At 36.4% G+C, this 27,281-nt stretch overlaps 2 protein-coding genes across 2 annotated transcripts in view; both read right to left on the bottom strand.

Moving 5' to 3' along the window:
- Positions 1–27,281, bottom strand: part of LOC140143078 (macrophage mannose receptor 1-like) — a 172,813-nt gene that overhangs the window by 52,250 nt on the left and 93,282 nt on the right. The gene's annotated exons all lie outside the window — the stretch shown is intronic.
- Positions 27–27,281, bottom strand: LOC140142935 (macrophage mannose receptor 1-like). The gene is made up of 10 exons (XM_072164962.1): positions 27,130–27,281; positions 25,863–25,967; positions 22,000–22,118; positions 18,319–18,467; positions 15,911–16,125; positions 14,948–15,081; positions 2,634–2,692; positions 1,352–1,522; positions 997–1,041; positions 27–307 (listed from the first exon to the last, which is right to left on the bottom strand). Exons 1-10 carry the CDS (start codon positions 27,277–27,279, stop codon positions 27–29), a joined length of 1,428 nt encoding a protein of 475 aa, XP_072021063.1. The 5' UTR covers positions 27,280–27,281.

The raw sequence follows: 27,281 nt of genomic DNA, 5'->3' as shown, positions 1-27,281 counted from the left end.
AGTAATTATTCAAATATAGAAATATTTTATAAACAACATTTAAGAATGGTTAGATTTTTACATCTTTTTTGTTTTGTTTTGGTTTGTCTGCATGCATTGTTTAAAACACAAAACAAGAAAATCAGCTTTCGTACCATATCATTAATAAATCTCTGTTCATCATCATCATGTACAGAGAGCAAATGTCCTCCTTTCTCGTGGCAGTAGTCCTCTGCTTCTGTCCAACCTTTACGTCCAAAGTCTGTAGGTTCACTGTTCCAATAGCAGTATGGATGACGGTAGGTCCACTCAGGGTCAGATGGACAGACTATGACAAATACAAAATTAGAATTCAGTAAGTCTATAGGTTCAGTGTCCTAATAGCAGTAGGAATACTACACTACAAGATCATATTAGTTATCAGGTTCATGTCAGTATGGTACGGGAAATTATCGTGTGCAAAGTGTCATACTGATGGGTGAAGCCGAAAAACAAATTTATCATACCACTAAGTCATTCTAAATATTGAAATAATTTTAATTATTTTTTTAAATGCTTAAAAATGCTTAAAAGCATTTAAACTGTTGCCAAACCGGAAAAACATTACAAAAATTGGATGACTGTTTCGCGTATTATGTCTTGTGTGCGTTTTATGCGCCCTTGCAGTATATGCGTATTGAGCTTACGCAATATGCTCTCATGACTAGATATAAAGTGGAAATACGCACTCACTGACTAGATTTATTTTTTTTAAACCTGGTTTGCGGTATTCTTTGATGTTTCCCTTAGTATTTACAATGTACTCACAATGAGATGACATCAGAGCAGAATGGAACTGGAATAGAATAGAACAGAGCAGAATAGAACTGGATAGAATTGGAATAGAATATAACTGAAACAGAATAGAATAGATAGAACAGATCTGGAATAGATTAGAATAGAATAGAATAGAATAGAATTGACAGCAAATTGTGTGTTGATGATTTGTAAGAGACAGATATGAGTTGGTTTACTTACTTGTTCCTGGTGGTGGGGATGGTGGTGGTGTTCTTGGAGCTTGTCCTGCAAATGAAATTAAGCAAAGCTTTTAATCAGCTAATCTGACCATAATGCAAGCATTGTAGCTTGAGAAGTGTCTTGAATTTATTTAATGCTTTTAAAATTTCATAAAAAGATGATATTATTTTGTACAATTTTGATTTCTGCATCTGTATTTGCATTCACTATTTTTCTGCCCAAATCCCACAAAATATGGCATTTTATTGGGCAATTTGCTATTTTTCTGTGCAAATCATTGCAACCTGGTTATACATATAAGATTGAATGACCTGCTCCATTTACTTAACTTTATACTAAACACCCTGCAACAAACCTTTAGGCATTTTGCAGACCCAGTTTCTTACAACATAGCAATTATTATCATTCCATCCTCCTCCAGTGTTGATATTAGACTCCGTACATTCTTCTGAGCCTCCAGAATCATTTGGTTCTCCTGGAGCCCAATTGGTATAATCAACTTGTGTACGATCACTCCATTCATAACCTGAGAAAAGAATGTATAAAGCAAGTGACATTTACATCATCTCTATACCCATTTATTTGCCCATTTATTCGCCCAGCTCAAACATAAATAAAACATTTTTGATTGCGCAAACCCCCTTTACCCCATCTTTACCCCCTGTTTTACCCCCTCCTGCAATAGAAACATAATGTTAATAATATGAATAAACCAGACACTTGGGAAACACAGCTCTTCTTGGACAACTGCAGGCGTCATACAGCAGAGCGGACTTACTAGCATAGAGGCAAGAGACAAAAAATAGCTATGAAGAAGTATTTATGATATGATTACATCAATGGATATAGTGCTTACATGTATGGTAGCATCCTGACCATATCTTGATGCCTATCTATTGCCTGTGGAGCCAATCTCAAAGCAGAAAAGCATGAAAATTCAATTCAATTAAATTTGTTCACTGCCTGTGAGAACCAAACTGGAATAAAGTAAGCAGTCCACACTCGTTTGAAGAAAGCAGTCAATGCTCATCTCTCTCCACCCACTCAACATACAGCTTTGCATAAATTATGCAAATGCCATTTTGCAAATGGGGTTAATATTAACAATATAAAATATTACTCCTGGAGCCCAATTGTTATTAACAAACTTGTATACATAACCTGGGATTTGATTTATTAATAATCCATAATAAAGATAAGCATACTACAATTACAATTACAAAAAACTATAGCCAAGCTGGTCCCTAAGGATCCTCAATTAGCGAGACAAACCACTTTTAAGTGGGTCTCCTATAAGTTACCACGCTATCTAAGAAAAACTAGTATGAATAAAAATGTCTACGCATATTGTTAGAGCAAGATGTTAGGCTGACTTGGTAAAGTGTACCACATGCCAGAAAAAGCAACAAAAATGGAGTTGTGGAGCGTGTCAATTCTTATATTCTCATTTCTCAGTCGTTTCAAGATGACAAGAAGTTCCACGACCAGCATTTCTTACTTTCTTTAATTTTCCTTTTATTTTCTCATTTTCTGTACTTTTTTTCCGGCCAACAAGGATGTAACAAATCCGGAAATTTAGACAAATCACACCCTGAACATTTTGAGAGATGTTTCCTATAGTATGTAATTATGCATACCTCCTTCTACTGCCTGATCATTCAGCCCAATCCAATATCCATCGTAGCTGAAAGGATCTCTGGAAATTAAACAAGAACATTTGAATACTTTCTCTTCAATAACTGTTTGCAGAATAAGTGTTGTTATTTTCACAATCTAATGTATATATGAAGATTATCTGATAGTGGGTGAGCTAGATAGGTTGCCATGTATCACTTGGAGGAGAGAAGGTGTGAGGCAAGGATAAAGGCACAGTATAAAGCATGTAGCATTACAACTAGAGATGCTTCACATCATACTAAAATGAGTAATAGCAATGAAAAAGGTATTTCATAATTCTAGCATCCTCTTTTTTTAGGTATGGTTCAATCAAGATCAACAACATAAAAAAGCTTATTTCCAAACTTTCTGCTTTAATATTGGGACTTTGAATTTGTAAATTCAACATAATTGCCTTTATTGTAGTGCCCAATAGACTACTGTGTTACATATTGCCTTTATTGCAGTGCCCCATAGACTGTGTTACATATTGAATGATGTCAAACGATCAAATCTTCAAGGAAGGTTTTAAGTGGTTTTTAATGGTATAAAAAGGTCATCAAGTTGGTAAATCTGTTTAATTTTACATCAATGCATTCCTCCCATCATAAGGATTTAGAAAATGTATAGTATGACAAAGGCACAAATGTCAGAAAAAAGGAGAGAAAAGTTGGCCAACATGTCTCTTAATAAAAATAATAATAATACAACGGTCGAAACAAATAGTGGTGTACAATGATTTTGGTAATTTTTCTGAAATTTAGGTCAATAAATGGTTTCAAATATCAAGTTCTTCAAGTACAGCAAGTAAGAAAGCTCAAACACACTTAATTAATTAATAATTTTAATTAATTGACCTATCTATGTTAGCAATTCCAGAAGAATCCAATATCCTCCATTTCACAAAATGATGTACAGTATGACAAAACTCCGCCACTATGTGATGCAGCAAAAATATCATCAAAAATCAAATTTGATGATATTGAGGCACAAGATCAGCATGCTTCATAAACAAATTGAAACCCTGATCTCCTGTTTCACATACTGACATATGATGTGGCATATGGTAAACACTGACAGTGTTCAATATGGTCTATTTCACATAGTCATCAATGTACAACTTAAGCTTCATGGCCCAAAATTTTCAGTTTTACATATTGATGCATAAGTTTAGAGCTTGATGTAACCTATAATATTGATTCCCTTTAACTATTACAGTTACAGTTTAGTTTAATCCCTAAACCTAATTTCAAATGGTGTAGCTCCACTGAAAGATAATAGTGAAGGAGTACTGACTCTGTTATTAGTAGTATATCCTTCAAGCATATTTTTCTTGGAAACATATTTTGCATTTGTCCTGCACATATGCCACTGTGTCTTCCTACTGAGGATAATAAAGTTTATTGTATTTATACAATAAACAAATTTACCTCCTGTGGAAGAGACTAACCCTGGTCCATAGCTTGTGCTTGGACAAATCAGTATTATTGATTTATTGATTGGTTGCCTAGTAATGGCTTTATATTATAAGGACCAATGAGGTTTAAGGTCTATTGTTTGAAGTAGCCAATGGGAGGTGGTTAATAACCTTCTGACACTGCCAGTGGTTCAGGGATAAGGCACATGTTTATCTGTCATGGAAGGAGAAGGTTGTGTCTCCAATGTGAAGAAAATTTTTTAACACAGAATTATTTCCATGGAAGGGAAAACTTATTCTTTTCAAAGAAATAGTATTTGCTTTTATAACATGATATAATCAGAGGTAGTTAGAAATAGCTATAAATTATTCTGAACGAAGGAAGCATGATCGCAAAATATGTCGGCAACTAGTGTCTAGAAACACTGATGACAGGAATGGCAGCCGTCATGGGAATACAAAATATTTAGCACCTTGATGGATTTTTGAAATTTAGAGGTGCAGAATTTTGAACTGATCGGGAAGGCAAGACATCGCTCATCCAGTTAAGTCTGCAGCAGTCAAGGCTGTTAATTACCGAATGCTGAATCTTTCAGCAGAAATGGAATTATATGGAGGTGTAAATGAAACCCCAGTCGAGCATCCGTGCAGCAGCTAGCAGCGAGTCACAGCAATGATGGATCGATTTGTCGATCATGGTCTGATGATGGCGAAATCTGTGTGTTGGGATCAAGTATTGCAATTTGGGAAGACCAGCTGGGCAAACACCGGTGAAACAACTGTGATTATGTACTTATATTATGGATACTTGCTTGGACATGGACGTAGAAACGGGGTGAGCAAATTTTAAGTAAAGTTAAAATTAATTATAAACATGGACTCTATCGAGTTCTGACACTCCACTACTTGCGAAGTTGCTGAAATAAGTATGCCCTACTCTTGATCAATTTCAAATTCATGAGTGATTAATTAGTTGCGATCATGTGATCATAACATCGTTTTACTTTGTGTACGAGAGATAAATATTATCATGAATGGAAAAAAATATATATATAAAAAATAAATAAATAAGTAAAATAAAATAAAATTGGACGATTAGTATCCTGAATATAAATTTGGATGGTTTAGGTAGGGAAATTTGGTTGGGTACCGGTAATCGAATTGGCTAGGGAGGGGCCTTGGAAAACATGGGCGTGGCAAAATTAAAAAGGGTGCAGGTGCCACTGCTGATGTGATAATTGTTTTGTCAGAATTCAGGAATATTTAATTTGTTGCAATCATGTGATCCACTGGATCAAAAATTTGAATGAGATCTCAAATAAAATATACCGGCCAAATTATTGGGAGCATGAATATTAAGTCATAGTGTGTGTCAGGTAGGGAGAATTTGTCAGGCAATCAACCCAGGATGTGATCATGACAGTTTGGCTTGGGGAAAAAAAAAAAAAAAAAAAAATGAATGGGATAACAATAAAATATTGGGCAAATTATTTGCGGCATGAATAATTCATATTGTCAGGTAGAGAGAATATATCAGACAATGAACTACTTGACTAAGCACCCAGACCATATAGTAATTAAAATTTTATATTGGTTTGGTAATCAAACATTTTGGCTAGGGTGAAGTTGTGCCTTCAATTAAAGGGATGCCTTGGAGCCAGGGTTTTGGAGAACTGGGCAAGGAAAAATGTAAAAGGGTGCCACTGCCACATTACCAAATTAGTGAATGTATAGGTAATTACATGTAGATGCATTCATAAGATCGACAGGGCATGCGATATCATATAAATACCCTTTTTCAAGGGAGATTTTTCCCTTTTTGAATGAATTCAAAATAAATTTGCAACAGGGCAAACAGAGGTCAAGGTCAACAGGAGATCATTGGGGTCAAACACCATGGAGGGTCGTTGGTTCATGAAATTGGGGGGGGGACCACGGAAACTTGAAAAAAAAAAAAAAAACCCGAAAAAAAACAACAAAACAAAAACAAAACAAAAAAAAACAAAAAACGTCAAGGTAAATCTGGGTTCATCAGGGTCAAACTGGTATAAATTTTAGTAGGTTCATGAAATTTGGTTAGGGTTAGTTTGGGGTTATTCAGGGTCAGATCGCCATAGGTTGTCCCACCGTTATCCGACTGTTGGATTTTTGCAGAGCTGGTTAACAATTGCATGTGACATTTCATTTTATGACTTTTGAAGTTTGTGGTGCTTCACTCCTCCTTAAGGATTTTGTTCAGTCAGGGAAGCATGAGCCATTCTTTTCTGAGCATTTATGGTTAAGAAGTTCAAGGTCATAATGTAGGTCAGAAGGTATGGATTGTTGAAAAATATGGGATTGGAATTTGAGGTAATTGGAGGGCAACATAAGAAGCTCAAGGAGTTTTCATGGAACTTGGGGAAAGGGAGGAGCAGTCAAAGTCACAATTTCTTGGGTCAGGTCAGGCTTATCAGGGTCACCTGAAGACATTGTATAAAGGTCAGATGGTCACGCAACTCGATAAAAGGGGTTCCAGCAGATTCAGGCAATAGATAATAGTACCAGGTGTTTACGGAGCTTGGTAAAAAGAGGTACGTAGCATAGGAGGTTAAAAATGTTCAAGATGTTGGCTTTACTCAAGGTCATATGGAGTCTAGTACGTACATGTAAGACAGGGGAAATGGGGAAAGCGGCAGGATTTGGGCAGTAACATCAAGTGAAGTCATTTGGGAGATCAATGGGAGGTCATTCAATGTTGGTATTCATGAGGCTTGGAGAATGATCCTATTGAAAGTTAACAATTCACGGCAGGCAATTCACAAGATCAATTTAGTCGGTTTCGGGAAATTGGAAGCATACACTGCATTTCATCAGTTTATTTAGGTACCATAATAAATCAAATAGAAATAACAAATTCCTGTTCTATGTCTGAGCAACTTAAACAGTAAGGAAATTCCTGTCCCTCTCGTTCCTAGGGTAAGGAATTTTGTGTAGTAACGGCGAAATGAAATAGGAATTTTGCATAGTGGTAAGGTTTACCGACAAGTTGCTTCCCAGTTTCTGTTTTCTTTTTCTGATTTATTTCAGGTTGAATCAACATATTGGTGGTCGCAGATTAATAATGGAGGCTACGTGACGGGAAGATATAAAGAATGATATACATGTAATACGTTCTGGACATTATTTGGACCATTTAGACCACATCTAATGATATCCGAAGCAAGGGAGGGGCCTTGGAAAACATGGGCGTGGCAAAATTAAAAAGGGTGCAGGTGCCACTGCTGATGTGATAATTGTTTTGTCAGAATTCAGGAATATTTAATTTGTTGCAATCATGTGATCCACTGGATCAAAAATTTGAATGAGATCTCAAATAAAATATACCGGCCAAATTATTGGGAGCATGAATATTAAGTCATAGTGTGTGTCAGGTAGGGAGAATTTGTCAGGCAATCAACCCAGGATGTGATCATGACAGTTTGGCTTGGGAAAAAAAAAAAAAATGAATCGGATAACAATAAAATATTGGGCAAATTATTTGCGGCATGAATAATTCATATTGTCAGGTAGAGAGAATATATCAGACAATGAACTACTTGACTAAGCACCCAGACCATATAGTAATTAAAATTTTATATTGGTTTGGTAATCAAACATTTTGGCTAGGGTGAAGTTGTGCCTTCAATTAAAGGGATGCCTTGGAGCCAGGGTTTTGGAGAACTGGGCAAGGAAAAATGTAAAAGGGGTGCCACTGCCACATTACCAAATTAGTGAATGTATAGGTAATTACATGTAGATGCATTCATAAGATCGACAGGGGCATGCGATATCATATAAATACCCTTTTTCAAGGGGAGATTTTTTCCCTTTTTTGAATGAATTCAAAATAAATTTGCAACAGGGCAAACAGAGGTCAAGGTCAACGGGAGATCATTAGGGGTCAAACACCATGGAGGGTCGTTGGTTCATGAAATTTGGGGGGTGACCACGTAAACTTGAAAAAAAAAAAAACCCGAAAAAAAACAACAAAACAAAAACAAAACAAAAAAAAAAAAAAAAAAACGTCAAGGTAAATCTGGGTTCATCAGGGTCAAACTGGTATAAATTTTAGTAGGTTCATGAAATTTGGTTAGGGTTAGTTTGGGGTTATTCAGGGTCAGATCGCCATAGGTTGTCCCACCGTTATCCGACTGTTGGATTTTTGCAGAGCTGGTTAACAATTGCATGTGACATTTCATTTTATGACTTTTGAAGTTTGTGGTGCTTCACTCCTCCTTAAGGATTTTGTTCAGTCAGGGAAGCATGAGCCATTCTTTTCTGAGCATTTATGGTTAAGAAGTTCAAGGTCATAATGTAGGTCAGAAGGTATGGATTGTTGAAAAATATGGGATTGGAATTTGAGGTAATTGGAGGGCAACATAAGAAGCTCAAGGAGTTTTTCATGGAACTTGGGGAAAGGGAGGAGCAGTCAAAGTCACAATTTCTTGGGTCAGGTCAGGCTTATCAGGGTCACCTGAAGACATTGTATAAAGGTCAGATGGTCACGCAACTCGATAAAAGGGGTTCCAGCAGATTCAGGCAATAGATAATAGTACCAGGTGTTTACGGAGCTTGGTAAAAAGAGGTACGTAGCATAGGAGGTAAAAATGTTCAAGATGTTGGCTTTACTCAAGGTCATATGGAGGATAGTATGTACATGTAAGACAGGGGAAATGGGGAAAGCGGCAGGATTTGGGCAGTAACATCAAGTGAAGTCATTTGGGAGATCAATGGGAGGTCATTCAATGTTGGTATTCATGAGGCTTGGAGAATGATCCTATTGAAAGTTAACAATTCACGGCAGGCAATTCACAAGATCAATTTAGTCGGTTTCGGGAAATTGGAAGCATACACTGCATTTCATCAGTTTATTTAGGTACCATAATAAATCAAATAGAAATAACAAATTCCTGTTCTATGTCTGAGCAACTTAAACAGTAAGGAAATTCCTGTCCCTCTCGTTCCTAGGGTAAGGAATTTTGTGTAGTAACGGCGAAATGAAATAGGAATTTTGCATAGTGGTAAGGTTTACCGACAAGTTGCTTCCCAGTTTCTGTTTTCTTTTTCTGATTTATTTCAGGTTGAATCAACATATTGGTGGTCGCAGTTAATAATGGAGGCTACGTGACGGGGAAGATATAAAGAATGATATACATGTAATACGTTCTGGACATTATTTGGACCATTTAGACCACATCTAATGATATCCGAAGCAAGCGTATGGCAGGACAAGACAAAGTGGGACGGGAACACTTTCAGTGTACAATGCGGACATTATGTATTAAGGGCAGGTCTATTGCAAAAACAAGTTCATCTCTATCGAGGAGAATAATTATTAAATTACAAGTTGACACTAGTTGCAACTTTTTATGCATATTTCTCCTGGAAAAAAGAGAAATTGTGTGGGTGAAGTTCGTACGGGTTCGTCCCCCGTTAAATTTGAAGCGGAATTCATTTTCAAGGTAGCCGGCTGACTACGTAAGTAAATGAAGCGGACACTATATCATACTCTCATTTAATACCTGTGTGACACAATCACAATCACTTTGACAAGTTTGACAGTAGCAACATGGTTGCTGCAACAATGAGTTGTATTGTATATTATTTACCATAACAATGCTGTATAACAATATGCAGACTATTTTGTTCTCATTTCGGAAACAAGCCTCACACAGTATTGTTACTATGTGTTGGCTTTGTAATATTTCATCCAACTGAAACTCTAATAACTATAGCATTGCAATATTGCACAGGGAAATCAGGTACACGAATTGGTGGACTTAACACGGTTTATATGCTAGTCTCAGATTGATCGTGCTGAAATTAATATTTTTTTTTTAATCTTTAGCCCAAATATTTATTATGATATTGATATACATATGAATTGTAATATCACAATTGACTAATATATAATAAAAAGAAGCTGCTGATTTATCCGTATCTTTAAAAATTTTGTGTGAACAACAACAGTATCGTTATGTGCATTGAGAATGTTTATAGTCCCTTTTGGCAAAGCAGGCACAGTCATTTCATGATGTCAACTTTTTTATAGGTCAAATCTGTCTTGTTCGAAGGAACTCATCGCTTAAGTTGGCTTTTGCAGAATATCAATTTTAAACGTCTTATTTTCATTGTCCTCAAAACATTAGCTTTTGCCAATGATATGATGTTGTCTGAGCAATATATATGACCATTGAATGCCATTAATTATATCGTTACAATGTACGACAATCTCATTCTTTGGGAACAAATGATAGATATGTAGATACTGGTATGCAAAATGGGTTGGCTTCGCAGCCAAAGCAAAGTTGCCATATTGTGTGTAATTATTGAGTTAGGCACCGCAGGTAGCCCAACTCGCTAGTATGTTCTTGCTATTTCTATCTTTTATTATACATTAAGTGCTCTACGCCCTTACAACGATCACTGTTACGGAGTCAATTTACTTTACTTCACTTCCTGGGCAGTAGTACTGGGCACATTTGGAAATATTTGCCCAGCTAATTAATAGTCGGCCTGCTCACTTCATAACTACATTTATAATTAGTGAATAAAAATATGTCCAATTGAGTGCCTTCTGCGCATTGGCGAAAACAGCATTTTGCTTGTTACGTCATCAGGAGTGGATCGCACAGGCTCAGGCGGGGCGTCAGTGATTAAGCTTAGGATAAGCTGTTGCGCAAGCCTTCAACTTGCCAGTATGGTAAAGGTATCGATGTGCAAGGGTGCACAGGGAAATTAGGTTTCATAATAGGAGGAATTCAATCACCAGGGTGCCATGGGGTAGTAAGCCAGGGGTCATCCTACGTTCTCAATTTTTCTCCCAAAAATATAATAGAGGAGTTTTCGAGTTTTCGTAGCCCACTGCTACCACGATTGTTTTTTTCTTAGGCCCAAAGCCTTAACAAGTAAGTCTAAAATGTACAAGTATAGTACATGTTGTACATAGGGGAGGATAAACTCAGGAATTCGGTGCACAAACAAAAATAGGCACAGGTTTGGCTATTATTCGGGAATATATACTGGGTGCAGCTCGTACCTCTTCCTTACACAAAAGGTGTCTTGCAAAGTTGAGATAAATTATCTAAAATATCCTTGCGTTTGTCAATGACATCAAGGGCGCACATTTTCAAGTGATTCTGTAAAGGTTTTTAACGGTGTTAATAAGCCTGGGGAATTCAGCTGTCAAAAAGGATAGCTAGGGTTCATGAAGAGGCTTATAGAATCACAAGTGAAAAAAAAAAAAAAAAAAAAAAAAGGGGGGGTTGGGCAAATTTCTGTGCCATAAATTTGTTTAGCGGTAAAAAAGGACAGGGCCACAAATTTAATCTTGAATCCAATTATATAAAAATAATTGGATCACCATAGGTAATTGTATAAGTGTTTACAAATAGTAATAATTCGTAACTAATAAATTTGAGAAATAGTGCATGAGAAGTTGAACAAAATATGTCAAATATCCAGATTACTTTCCTGAATGTTTCCAGCTTCAGGAAAGTAGGATTAATGTATATGCACTTTTCTAAGGAATTTATATTAAAGGATTGACTCAATAAATGTATGTAAACTTCTCTGGAGAAATTTTCTCTTGAAAAGTTAAGCCAAGTTTGATGTATTATAACGGTACCCTTTGGGTCCGCATTTTATTGGATAAGCTGAAGTTAAATCCAATTCTGGTTTACAAATAAATGGAGATACTCCTGACAGATATGCCAGCAAAACCTTTGAGTAAAATGTGCCTCATTTCATCTGGGGGTAATAAAGTTTATTGTATTTATACAATAAACAAATTTACCTCCTGTGGAAGAGACTAACCCTGGTCCATAGCTTGTGCTTGGACAAATCAGTATTATTGATTTATTGATTGGTTGCCTAGTAATGGCTTTATATTATAAGGACCAATGAGGTTTAAGGTCTATTGTTTGAAGTAGCCAATGGGAGGTGGTTAATAACCTTCTGACACTGCCAGTGGTTCAGGGATAAGGCACATGTTTATCTGTCATGGAAGGAGAAGGTTGTGTCTCCAATGTGAAGAAAATTTTCCCACCCACCACACCCAAAAATTTAGGTCATATCCCAGTATTCAATACCTTTGTAGACAGTCACTTGGGAGCATTAGTTGGCTGGGAAGGCATCCATATCGTACGGGTATAGAGGTACATAGACCTAAAGGGTATTGCAGTCTGCGTTTTAATGGTAGCTTCTGGGCATGGGCAAATTACCAGGAAGAGGGCGGTTAAGCTGACCAAGGGAGAGGATTCAATAAGTGCACATTTTAACTTCTCTTGGAGAGGTTAGGCCACATTTGGGTATATACAGATCTAGGTGTTCAGGAAATCCCTTTAAAAAGGGTTCTGTAGATTGCCGGTTAATACATTGTTGTTAACTTCTTTAAAAAGTTGGGCCACACTTGGCGAGTGTGGAAATGGCTTGAGAATACCCTGGAGGGCCCAGTATCTTACATGAAATTAATTTGGGTTAACTTCTCTGCAAGAAGAGAGTTGGGCCACACTGTGTGTTTGGGCCAGGGAAATTCCCGGAGGGCCCGTATCTTATGAGGAATTAATTTGGGTTAACTTATGCGAAAAGAGAAGTTGGGCCACACTTGCATGTGTGCAAAGGGGCCGAGGAAATTCCTGGAGGGCCCCGTAGCTTTACGAGGAATTTGGGTTAACGTCTTTGCGAGACAAGAAGTGGGGCCACACTTGCGTGTGTGCAAAAGGGCTCGGGGTAATACCCTGGAGGGCCCCATATTCATTAATTCATTTTCATTCATTCATTTTTTTCATGCATTTAAAATGTCTTGTACAAGGAATTAACTTGGGTTAACTTCTCTCTGAGAAGTTGGCCCCGTATTCAATTCATTCATTTTCATTCATTCATTCATTCATTCATTCTTCATTGCATTTCATTTATGCATCTTACAAGGAATTAATTTTGGTTAACTTCTCTATGATAAGATAAGATTGGGCCACACTTTGTGTGTGTGCAACAGGGCCCGGGAAAATTCCCTGGAGGGTCCGTATCTTATACAAGGAATTAAGTGGGGTTAACTTCTCTGTGAGAAGTTGGGCCACACTTTGTTTCCGGAGAGGCTCCGTACCTTACGGGTAAGTAGTGTAGGCATGAGCTCGGGAAATTACCGGGAGGGCCCCGTATCTTACGGGTGAGTAATTTAGGAATTGGCTCGGAAATTCCCGGGGGGGCCCCGTATCTTACGGGCGAGTAATTTAGGAATTGGCTCGGGAAATTCCGGGAGGGCCCCGTATCTTCACGGGTGAGCCAACACTGTGTGTAGAGGGAACAGACTCTGTATTTACGGGGAAAGTAAAGACTATCCAGGTCAAAAATTGTGGCGGTAAAAAAGGGACAGGGCCACAAATTTAATCTTGAATCCAATTATATAAAAATAATTGGATCACCATAGGTAATTGTATAAGTGTTTACAAATAGTAATAATTACAGTAACTAATAAATTTGAGAAATAGTGCATGAGAAGTTGAACAAAATATGTCAAATATCAGATTACTTCCTGAATGTTTCCGGCTTCAGGAAAGTAGGATTAATGTATATGCACTTTTCTAAGGAATTTATATTAAAGGATTGACTCAATAAATGTATGTAAACTTCTCTGGAGAAATTTTCTCTTGAAAAGTTAAGCCAAGTTTGATGTATTATAACGGTACCCTTTGGGTCCGCATTTTATTGGATAAGCTGAAGTTAAATCCAATTCTGGTTTACAAATAAATGGAGATACTCCTGACAGATATGCCAGCAAAACTTTTGAGTAAAATGTGCCTCATTTCATCTGGGGGTAATAACAATAACAATAATAATAATAATAGACCATAGCACATGACACAGTTAAGGGGATATTTTAGCATCCTATGTTTAGGGTAAGGCTCAATAAATGTTCAGTTGATTAGGACTTTAAATTAGCCAGTTATGCATATGACTATATTACAGTGTTCCACCATGCTGGACAATACATTTGTCAAATGAACAAATCTGCAGGAAATATCATGTACACAAACATTATGTAATCCTAGGTGTCTAATGGTGTAAAAATCTCAACTTTTCGGAGTATGTTGGGGATGAGGATGTGGATTATGAAGTGCCCCTTTATATTGGACATATTATAATCATGTTTTTCTAAATCCTAATCCTTTACTTAGTTCTAACTGGCAATGAAAGTAAAATTTTAATTTTTGGTCAATTTTTGGAAATAAGGGTCAAAAACAGCATTTTGAGGGCAAACAAAATAATATTTTATTTAGGTTGGTGCATATTTTCTTTGTGGCTTCTTATTTTTCTTTGGAATTTTTTTAATGTAAAAAGTGAAGTCTATGGAGATGTTGTTCACTGATACTTCTAGCATTGTTCACAACCCATTGGCTTATTAATAGCCAGGGGTATAGCCAGCTTTTTTGGACAGGTGGGGCAAAGTAAAATTTTGGGGGCACAGATGAAAAAAAAATACAGTTGCATCATATAAATACATCTAGAGACTGTATGTCTTGAGTTCGAGCTTCAAAAATAAAAAAGGCTTTATATATTGGGACAATGTGTGCACGTAACGTGCAAAAATTTGGTATTTTACACTATTTTTGCCTATTATCAGGATGGAAAGGGCTTTATGTTTACATTGTGCGTGCGTACCGAGGAAAAAATTGCATTTTACACTATTTTGGCCCATGATCGGGCTCAATTTTGGTAGAAAAGGGGCTCCTTGCCCCTTTTCTTCAAGTTTCCTTTGCCCTCCTGATTTTCTCTTTCATTTTTTTGTCAGAAGGGCACTTAAACCCCCTACCCCCACTACTGTTATTAGCATCTTGTTATGATTATTTACTTATCACTTACTTTGGTTGATAGTAGTCAATGATGTAACTCTCCTCACCTGGTCCATGGAAACTAGCCAGATCTCCTCCTTCCACTACACAAATACTTCTAGCATCAAACCATGTCAGGCGTACATCAGCATCCATTTCATTGACCTTAAAGAGTAATTTAACAAAATTTGATAGTTACTATGGACCACACATTTTGTTTTTTGACAATGAAATTGTTTATCAACAAATAAAAAATATAATTTAAATGAACCTTGTGTTTTGCACAAAACGGTTACAACATTTTCTGGGTGTTAAAGCCATATTATAACATTTCTGTAAAAATAGAGTAGTATTTATTTTCCATAAAATGTTAGCTTTTACTGTCAGATATGTCCCCTTTTAATTTTGAGCCGAACAAGTGAGGTAAAGCATAGAAAATTGGAATTTACTACTAGCGCCAATGCGTGTTACTCCCGCGGTTGTAATACGGTACGATCCTCTGGGGTGTGTGTATGTGTATCCCGCACGCCATGTATGTACTGTACATACGTGTTCGACTAATATTTCCATCGTAATAATAAAACGACGGTTCCGGCGTTTCATTCAACATCTCAGAATTTGACAGAACTACAGCACCTAAAGTCTTGATTTTTGCAGAGTATCTTTATTAACTAAAGTACATTAAAATGTGAAAAAAACAGAATATAAAATTGTTTTTGGAGGGCGTTCTCCTCAGCAAATGTTATAATATGGCTTTAATGGAGAGTTGTACATCTTAGCAAATTCAAGAAAATGATGAGGAGATAATAAAGGAAGTGATAGAAGGAATGGCAAAAGAGGAAGAAGAGTTAAGAAGCGAAATAGGGAAGATGAAGTGGTAACCAACAAATTAAAAAGAAGATTTAAGAAAACAGATGAAGACAGAAATAGAAGGGTGGAGGAGTATACAGAAGTACCATTAAATTGGTGTGATTTATAACAATGAGATGAGTACCTGGAAGCAATTATTTCCAAATCCTATCCATCCAGCAGCACATCCAACATTATTTGGTGGTGTTGTTGGGACAGGTGGGGGCGCTGCAGTAGTGGTGAAACCATACCGCAATCTCTCGCATATATATGGCATAAAGTTGCTACATGGTGCAGAGTACCAATAACCAGCAGACATGTCATCTGTATTGGTCATTATACATTTACCTGCATTGCCATCTGTAATAATTAAGAGTGTAATAAATAAGAGTACAATCCAAGCAAAATATTCTGCATTTTATTTATCTTCAAAGGAATCTTCTTTAACAATTAGGATTCATGCAATTGATCAGACATAATTTTAACAATTTACAGAAAGTCTTAAAATCCTAGGCCATGATGCACTGTAAGTTAGAATGGATCTGGCGCTTAACAGTTGAAATGACATGATAATAAGAAATCATAACTTATGGCAAAAATATTGATAAATGTTAATGGTTTACTTCTGATATAATGGTTCAAAGCTTTTATCCAAAATCAGATGCATGCTTTGGGTACAAGTTGGTTCAAGTTGTATTTGTGAAACAGTGTTGTGAACTAAACACATATCACAAATTAATTACCCCCACTTAAATATCCCCCTCCTTGTTCCAAAATGATTGATCATATGCCAAATTTGAGATATGCAGTCAAAGTTAGAATTTATTTCTGTGCATTATGACACCTCATTTGTTGCAATGGTCCCAATATTGAATTACTTTTTGGTATGTGTTTAGTTCGCAACACTCTGTTTCACGTATATATGAAGGTCATTCAAAAAGTTCTACCTCCATCATCACATCTCTGTTATCTTACGTGCCAGGCAATTGAAATTATCCATCTCTCTCTATAGGCCTATGTGTGTGTGTGTGTGGGGGTGTGAAGCTTGCTTGCTTCATTGCTTATTGGTGAGGTTTTTTTTTCAATATACTAAGTCCTTTTACTTTCGTATATATTTTTACATATTACCGTATTGTTTTCTTACTTGATTTTTTGCATGGTATTTTTGCTTGTCATTTCCACTACAGTTTAAGCTACAATTAATGTCACCTCCACTATTTTTGATGAGGTATAAAAGTATTTTGATAACATGGGTGCCCTTGGTATATGCTACATTAAATAATGTTGGTTTATTTGCTTCATTGCATTCATGTCCACAAACCTTCTCTGCCAGTGAATGAAATGTCCAGGAAAATGTCAGAGGTTACAGCCTAGCCTAAACCTAGTTTAGTTACTATAACAGCATGGTAGTAATGGTACTTAACTGACTCTCCTTCTCCCCAATTGTCATACCATAGATATTACAAACATAATCTGGAAGTACATTAAGCGCCCTCCATAAGAGACACACAAACACAGGGCGGAGTCGGTACCTACCTGGTTCTCCTTCTCCCCAATTGTCATACCATAGATATTACACACATAATCTGGAAGTACATTAAGTGCCCTCCATAAGAGACACACAAACACAGGGCGGAGTCGGTACCTACCTGGTTCTCCTTCTCCCCAATTGTCATACCATAGCTATTACACACATAATCTGGAAGTACATTAAGTGCCATCCATAAGCGACACACAAACACAGGGCGGAGTCGGTACCTACCTGGTTCTCCTTCTCCCCAATTGTCATACCATAGATATTACACACATAATCTGGAAGTACATTAAGTGCCCTCCATAAGTGACACACAAACACAGGGCAGAGTCGGTACCTACCTGGTTCTCCTTCTCCCCAATTGTCATACCATAGATATTACACACATAATCTGGAAGTACATTAGGTGCCCTCCATAAGTGACACACAAACACAGGGCAGAGTCGGTACCTACCTGGTTCTACTTCTCCCCAATTGTCATACCATATATATTACACACATAATCTGGAAGTACATTTAGTGCCCTCCATAAGTGACACACAAACACAGGGCAGAGTCGGTACCTACCTGGTTCTCCTTCTCCCCAATTGTCATACCATAGATATTACACACATAATCTGGAAGTACATTTAGTGCCCTCCATAAGTGACACACAAACACTGGGCAGAGTCGGTACCTACCTGGCTCTCCTTCTCCCCAATTGTCATACCATAGATATTACACACATAATCTGGAAGTACATTTAGTGCCCTCCATAAGTGACACACAAACACTGGGCAGAGTCGGTACCTACCTGGTTCTCCTTCTCCCCAATTGTCATACCATAGATATTACACACATAATCTGGAAGTACATTTAGTGCCCTCCATAAGTGACACACAAACACAGGGCAGAGTCGGTACCTACCTGGCTCTCCTTCTACCGAATTGTCATACCATAGATATTACACACATAATCTGGAAGTACATTTAGTGCCCTCCATAAGTGACACCCAAACACAGGGCAGAGTCGGTACCTACCTGGTTCTCCTTCTCCCCAATTGTCATACCATAGATATGATCCATCAACCCACGTGTAAGACCCAAACTCATCCTGACTCAAGCCAATCCAATAATTATTTCCAGTCATATCAGTTCCAAGTTGACTGGAAATATAGGCTGTTTCATATCTAAAATAAAATGCGATTCAGAAGTATGATAATTTTTATTTTGTGAGCATTATTTGTTGTGAGGTCGGCATGAACACATGGATTCATTTGGCAATTTTTTGTTATTAGTCCCATATCATTATTTCTTCTGTTTTTACCTGTAAATTGGAGGGTAGATAAAGAGTGCTTTGACTGCACAGAGACTTAATAATAATAATAATATAACCATCCTTATAAAGCACAATACACAATTAAGTACCAAAGTGCTAAACTAAGCGACTTGACTGGTGTTTTGTCACATTGGTGAGGAACTTGTTTTCACGGTGAGTGACGGTGAGGTCCCAGGCATGAGATAGCAGGAAAAGGACCTGCTCCAAAAAGGAGGAGAGGTGTTTGAGAGGGGAGTTAAAGAAGCCATCTGGGAAAGTGGCGAGCAGGCAGCACTTTGTATTGTATTTAGAGGGCTTTAGGTATAGCCACAATAAATGTGAATTTTGTTACTCTTAGATAGTCCTGCTATGTGTCTTGTTTCTCATGTTTTTGCACACGGCGGGAGTTTTTGGATTCCTTATCATGGACTGATATCTTAGACTGTAATAATTCATGCTTAATTGCTGGTCAATTTTTCTCCATTAAGAAATTTCAAAGTTTTTAATAATCTATTGTGCAATAATTTGTTTGTTCTTTTGTTGTATGTATGTATAAGAGGCGGTCAATAAGCCAAATACTTTCTATCTCATTCTTGAATATGGTTATTGACTACCTTTATGCCCCTGGCTCATTTTTTCTTGAATCCTTCTATGTCAACAAAATGGAAGTTTCGCTCACCAGCAAACCTAATATTATGATGGTAGGACTTAAAATTTTAAAATAGGTTTTGTGAACTGGAGGCCATGCCTGGACCACAATATGGTTGGCTTATCTATCTGACCCCTCTGTCGTAAATGTCAGCTTGATAAATTGAGAATAGTGCATAGGATACAGTATCCAAGAACAGTCCCATTCCTGCCACCAATCTGCTTCACTTGATGGCTTGCCTCAGTTTTGCTATCAAAATTGTATGATACATGCCAATGATTGTACTTTAATTTGGCAAATGATCTGACATCAAAACTCTCCCTGTATCTCAGAAAACAGCAATAAGACCTCAAGCTATGGTGACAGTGTGATGATCTGCTTAGGGATAGGAAATCTAGATGCTTCCACCGACTGGATTAATGATTCCAGTGTAATGTATGTCTTATCACCTTTAGGCAAATATTAATATAGATAAAACTTGTCTCGATCCTCAAGTGTATAGGTGTGTGCACCATGATTATGTCAACTGGTATCAATTTTTGCATGAAGATTCTGGTAACCTCATCTGGAAGAATCCCCAAATTTTAATGGATTTATGTTGAAAACACTTTCATCAGAATTATTGTTATATTTGTGGCTATCTCATCTTTCTTTTTGTTTCTTTATTTATTATTAATGGTACTCTACCAGCACATATATCAATAATGGTGATGTCATAAGACTTTTGGACCTTGGATGATCTTCAAGAACGCTCATTCCATCCTTGGACTTTAAGGACCATTTAGTTGCCGTTCAATTTCAAGAACTTCATCACCATTTACAGCGACTGCACATTATTAAATTTCATTTGAGTTTTCATCTCCGTCTGGAGCAAATTTCATGATGACTATGTGTTCACTTATGGCCGCACCTGTGAATTCAAGGAGGTAGACTTCCTCTGCAATAATGTTTTGAAGGAACAAGCTTTCAAATGAAACCAAATTCATTACAAATTCATTTGACTGCCCCTTGTATGGCATAAAATGAAATGAAAGTCATTTATCAATCTGCACACTCATCATATTACATCACATTTCATATTTACCTTAAATCATATTCAGTTGTGAACTTATTCATAATCACTAGCACTGTTTGCCCCAATCTTCATACAACAAACTCATGCATCTACCACCACCACAACTCATTCTTCATATGACAAACATGCATACATTCATCTCTTGACATCTACAACTACTCAAGGTTCTGAACAGAAACAAGCAGCAGCACCTGTCAATTACCACACAGGATTATACCCATACCCTCCCCACATAACCATTTTAAATCCTTGCACCCACAATAAAAAAAGTCTGAAAATGGGTATGAAAAGTCTTAAAATCTCTGAAATTTGGAAAGCTCCTATACTTCTGTACAATTTCAATCCTGAAAAACAAAAACCATCTAGCTTTATAAACTCCTAGTCACAAACTGCATAGATCAAGAACTGTAAAAGCAGAGAACCACTCTAGTTTTGTTAAATGTTTTAAACCTGAGCAGAATATTTAAAGGAAACATGTTTTATACGTTTAACATTGTATTTTTGTTCTGCTCTTGTATCTTTGTTGTGCTCATATATATCTTGCAGGGATTTGCTGAAGGGGTATTTTCAAATTTTTTGGACCCTTTCAATTGTGAATTTTCCCTCTGAAGGAGTCCAAATCATTGCCCAAGGGGTATTTTTTATTTTTATTTTGGAAGACATTTTTAACAATGTGTGTGCTTTTGGAATACCTGATCTCATTTGCGCACCGGGGGATACTCCCTCTTTGGAGGTGACATGTCCCTTTTTCAGCATCGCTGTCACCAAATACCCCATATTTTGTTATGAGCACGTGGTCTGTCACCCAAATACCTTTATTTTTCCATTTGGATAGGAATGAGTCGGGGAACCAACAAGTCATCTATCACTGATTTTTTTTACTTCTTTTGAAATAACAAAACCATTTGAAGCCATTATTAGAACTAGAAATTCACCCAAAGACCCCATTTAAAAAAGGTCATATTCTTACCCATTCCCCTCCCCCCTAATTTCACTGGTATCTTCATTGACACTTTCTCCGATTTGTTTCAGAAACCGAAAAGGTGCTATTTTCAAAACTCGATTTTCAAAAAATGTCCATCTCAGTTTTCGATGCAAGATGAAAAACTAAATAAATTGCACCTATATTGTTTATTGTGCATCGGACAATATGTTGACGCCATGCTTAACCCAAATTGGGACTGGGAAATGAGTGTGATGGTTGTGCAGGTCAAAGGCTATCCAACAAATATCATCTCCGCAATGAAAAGTAAAGTTTGGATCAGCTATAATGAACGTATGTAAATGTGTTGCATGTCATGACTTACATGTATGAGTCTGCCGGCTTACGCTGCTGCTCAATTTTCTTTTATTTATATAGAAAATAATACGATTACAAAGTCACCAAAAGCTGGTTGAATGAAAAATATCGGGTATCCCAATATTCAAATCATGCAATATTTGAATGTTTGTTTTTAAGATATTGTATGCATTGGACTTTGGAAGGAGTCCGTAAAGTGTATGAACGTGTAAATATGTGTGATTTGTTTCTTGGTAAATATTGAACATTGATCTATAGTAATACTTTGATAGCATATCCATAGCTTTGCTGCACATGGTATGATAATAGAAGAGAAATGGAAATGTTATCCCGACCTAATCACATTCAGGACCTCAGACTGAATCCATGCTGAAACTTACCCGTCATTGAGGGCAGCTAGATGTCCACCAACATTTTCACATTGTGTATTGGCTGCCTGCCATGAAGCCTGGAATCCAGTTTCAAATTTATAACAAGATGACAGATATGCTACCCAGCCCTGCAGAAGAAAACATTGAATACTTTCAATTAATTGTCACCCACTCACCTCCATTGGTTATTATTTTGTGAAACCACTTTTGATATTGGGTCTTTTAGTCTCCCAATGTTTGCATACAAAGGTTTGCAACTGGTCTATAGATGTTGTTATGAGTCGTTAATGACTCAAGGCCAAAAGCACCTTTTACCCAAATTAACTTCAGAATGCACAACAAATCACACTGTTTGATTAAGGTGGCTGTGTACTCTCAGATATGCATGTAGTAAAAGTGCAATAACTTTGTAATTATTCGCGCATAAGATATATAAAAGTATACATTTTATGAAGGCAAGACATGAATAAATCTTAATATAAATACAGATTTGGGGTAAAAACAACAATTATGAAGAAAATCACAAAAAGTGAGTTTTTGGCAATATTTGTTAGGTACATCATAACAAAAAACACTCTTTCCAAAATATTTTATTTTGTTTTTGCTCAATCTTGAGGCTCCATTCCAAAAACGGTTTTTTATTTTTTGATATTGGCCTTATTTTTGAGATATTGACCATATAAGGCATCAAATTGAACTTTTAAAATTCACAAACGCCTATTTGCACAAAATGATGCCTAAAATCATAAATAGACCAAAATATAAAAAATGAGAAAACCGTTTCTTGAGTCGATCATGCTTTTTACGATGATCATATTTGCTTACCTATAGATGTTGTATTTATTGAGTTATCGTGTACCTAAATCGTCATTTTACCGAGAAAATGAACATTGAAATAATGGCCGTTGAAGTTTAAAGTGGTCACATTATGCACTTTCATCGAATCTTACAGGAGAATGCGGCAGTTTTCGTTTGTCTACCTTATATAACGTGAACATCGGGTAAATCCACAGCCCCTTGAGAAGTTTGAGCGAAATCCATTCATAACTTGATATTTAAATCGGGGAAAGAACTTGAAAAACACACATTTTATCAGCTAAAAGCGGAGCCATTTGACCGCTAGGTTTTTGTGAAATCAGTGCTTCCGTGGTGCTTCCATAAGATGCGCCCGCGCATGTAGATAAGCGTTGCATATGCGTAAGCGATTTGTGCGTTAACAAATTGCGCGACACATAACGCGATCTTGCTGTTGCTTCGCGTGTACCCTGCTGGTACAACAAAGATTTTCTTTCCTTTTCAATTTCAAATACGAGTGGAATAGTGAAATAAAATCCTTAAAATATTGCAGTTGGAGTTTACAAATCTGGATTTTCATTCCTTGTATTTATAAAAAACATAACAAAGTACAAACTTATCAAAAAAACTAAATTTTGCGAAAGAAACCATGTCTAGAGTACACAGCCGCGTTAAGTTAACAATTTTGAATGGAATTTCTTTATGATTACATACAGACTACCTTTATATTTCAAACCACATGTGTAAATGATACCATGTACTTGATTACATAACAGCATTTGCATAAAATCAATATACTTGGGACACACAATAATGTGGGTCTTTTAAATTACAGTAAAGGCATGTGTTTATAATGTTCAAGAACAACAAAAGTACATGGTGTATATGGCTAGTTTTGGGCACAAATAAACACTAGATCCTGTCTGCCTTTGGTAAAATCTGAGACTTGCCATTAAATTTGGGTGGAAATGGGATGCCTTTAAACTTCAACAACTTTAAGACTTGAAGGAAAGTAACATTATTCTGCAAAAATGCCGAAATGAAAAAGTAGTTATTACAAATGACATTAATTATCTCCAAAATGAAACAGATTAAAATATAATGACTGGTCACATATGAGAGTTAGTACTCAGTATGATGATAACTGATGCAAATCAAACAACAAGCTGCGCATGCAAGCAGTTGGGATGACCGATACAACATGCTAGAAATATATGAGAATTGCACAATTGTATGTAAATAGGGCTTAAAATATTACAAAATGCCATGTAAATAGAAATTTAATAATTCATATGATTTTTTAGGGATGATCTCAACATAAAGTGAACAGAAATTAAAAAAATATATGTTTCTCATTATGAACGATGACCTCTATCTCTCTAAGTACCACTATGTTTTCTATAAATGCAACAATAGTAGAATAACAGATATTTTACAGTTTCAAATATTTTCTAGGGAGACTTCCATTTTAATATTTGGGGATTAGTAAACAGAACTGGCAGAAAAAAAATAAATTTCCATTTATAGAAAGAAAAACTCTGTTTTTGTCAAAAATAACACATATTTAACAACACATTTTAAATATACTAAAACCTTTTGTAATCATCAACAAGAAGAGGAGTTGAGTAAGTAAACATTGTAGATTCAACAACTCTTCCTATACTTTTGTACAGGAGCCAACCGTTGTTAATCCATGATGAATCCACACTTTTACAGTAAGCGTATACGCGAACGCAAGCGCCAGTATCCGCGTTACACGTGAGCGCCGTAAAATTTGTCATATCTGGTATCTTTGTGCGTATCACGCTTACAAGTTGAATTCAGTATTTGGAAGTAGCGGATAAAGATTGCCGTTTTATTCAGTTTTATTGCTGATATCAACAGAAATCACCGATTTTTTTGTAAGGCTGACTGTCAATGATTATGTGACATTCCTCATGAAATGATCATGTGAATTATTCGATCTTTAGCTTATTTTTGTTGTTGAAAGGGATTCAATCATGTTTCACCATTGTTCATCGCCAATTAACAACTCGCATCCGGCACGTCTGCACGCAGACGACGCGGATGCATCGCGGATGAATCCCTAAATTCACCTTGTAATTTGTTGATGTATGCATGTATGTTTATTTGCCAGTATATTGTCCAATCATATGAGGGCCAGTCAGTATGTAATGAAAGGTGACTCGTAACCCCATATATGGATTATTTTCATGGCATTTCTCTTTGATCACACAAATAGTGTGCCTTTGCCTTTCAAACAAAACATGTAAAAATTATATCACACACATGATTACATAACAATATTAGCATAAAATCAATGGTCTACAGTCATTGGCTGAAAATGAGTCATTTCTGTTAAGGGAAATAAGAGGCTGAAATGAGGTATTGTTGTATATTTTAGATTTTCTTGGGAATTTAAGTATGGAGAGTACTGTCTTTTGGAATAGTAGTAGCACACAGACTTCCAGCTCATAAAATTTCAAGAAATGCATCTTCCTTAGGACATGCAATAAACATCTTGCCCCTCTTGGTCAGCCAAAAATTGCTAGCCAGCCTGTCAAAAAATTCAATTTGCCCTCCCAATAATGCCAAAGATATCTTCTCCCCTTTTTTTTTTTTTTTAATTTTGGCACTCCGCACTTTTTGCCCACCCAGGGCCAGATAATTATTGAACAGCTCTTAATAACCAATATAGGGGACTTCTTGTAAAATTTTAATTTGTTGTAGTCAGACAAAGTCCATGTCTGACCATGATAAAGTTGTTGTTACATGTATATCTGCAAACTATTTGATTATTATAGCTGTATGTTACATTTTACTTTGGAGGACCCTTTGAAATGTAAACTTTGGTCTTCAGAAGAAAAATGCTTGTCAAAAGTTCTAAGACAAGGCAAAGGTACTGTAAGCATAGATTAATAGGCTGACTGAACAAGTTAAGTTCTAAGACAGGGCAAAGGTAGTGTAAACATATAGATTAATACACTGACTGAACAATTAGTTTAGTTCTAGTACAGGGCAAAGGTACTGTAAGCATATAGATTAATATGCTGACTGAACAAGTTGCTTCTACTCACATTTGAGCATCCATCATCAGGGGGTGGTACAGATCCAAGATCTTCCATAGGTTTCTTACATACAGAATTAAAACTCTCAGAACACACTAGATCATTCCATCGACCCTATAAAACATACAAACAAGAAAAAACACCCACAGAATATATTACTAGTTTGAATACTACATTGTGAACATATCTGGCTTATTTATAATGTGAATGAACAAACTTTTATTGGTTTTTATTTATTTTCTTTCTTCTTCTTACCTTGGGATTTATATCCTTTGATTGCTAGGCTCATTATGGTCAATACCATAGACAAACTTTCAACAGTGGGGATATGGTTAATTAATTTCTGTAAAACTTAGTGAGATCTGATTTGCTCAGGCTAAGGCTAGTAATCCATACGCCCCCTATGAAAGATATGCCATATTTCAAATGGGGTTACCTGAATGGGAAACTCTGTTTGAAATTTACACCCTCTGTGAAGGAGATTAAGGCTGTGTCTTCCACAGGGTATATGGATTTCAACTGGAATAGCTCAATTGTGACCGACATGAACATAGGATACCTTCACATATATATGAAAGTTACCCCCCAATGTGCATGTTTTCATATTTTACATTTAATTATCTTAAATTAACACCAATTTATCGGTTGATTAACCGTCATTTTTAATTATAGGTTAATGAACGCGTATTACTTGTTAGAAGAGAAATTAGATAAAATAATGCATGCGTACTGATGTTGATGCGTCTAATGCACGATGCATCAACATCAGCGCAAGTGCATTATTTGGTCTAATTTTATCGAGCAACAAGTAATACGCCTTCATTAACCTATTTCATACACGAGAAGAAAAACATCTATGTGATTTTTCTATTTTATAACAAATTATCACTAAAAATGTTGGAAAATTTAAACACATGTAAATGCATCAACCCGCCCGAAAAATAATCAATCCGTAGTATGCTGGAGTGCACAATATACACAATCAATGCATGTTTTGGATTTTCTAACGCTTGCTCTGATTGGTTCTTGCTATCAAAGAGTGTATGAATTTGCCGGTAAATTGACAACACTGATATATTTATCTTATCCTTTGTTTGTTAGGCTTACGCACTTGTCTTGTGTTGTTTTTATGTGTGTGTGTGTGTTTTATTTTTTTGTAAGGTGGTGCAACACTTTTTTAATAATTTTGGTGTTAATTATGCATTTGTTGTATTTTAGATGGAAATAAATTGAATTGAATTGAAAGTAACCTGAATGGATGAGATGATTTACTTACAACAGTGAGTACTTCTACACAGTCCTCTTCACCTTGATTATTGGGTTCATTGTAGTACCATAATGTGAACGTAACCTCTGTCATATCACTCCAGGTGTAATACATTTCTTCACTAATATCACTCATTCCAATCCAATGAGCGTTCATCATAA

The sequence above is a fragment of the Amphiura filiformis genome, chromosome 20 (genome assembly GCF_039555335.1).
Source record: "Amphiura filiformis chromosome 20, Afil_fr2py, whole genome shotgun sequence".
In the NCBI taxonomy this organism is placed as follows: domain Eukaryota; kingdom Metazoa; phylum Echinodermata; class Ophiuroidea; order Amphilepidida; family Amphiuridae; genus Amphiura; species Amphiura filiformis.
The sequence above is the reverse complement of the archived record's forward strand: the minus strand, read 5'-3'. Positions and strand labels throughout refer to the sequence as shown.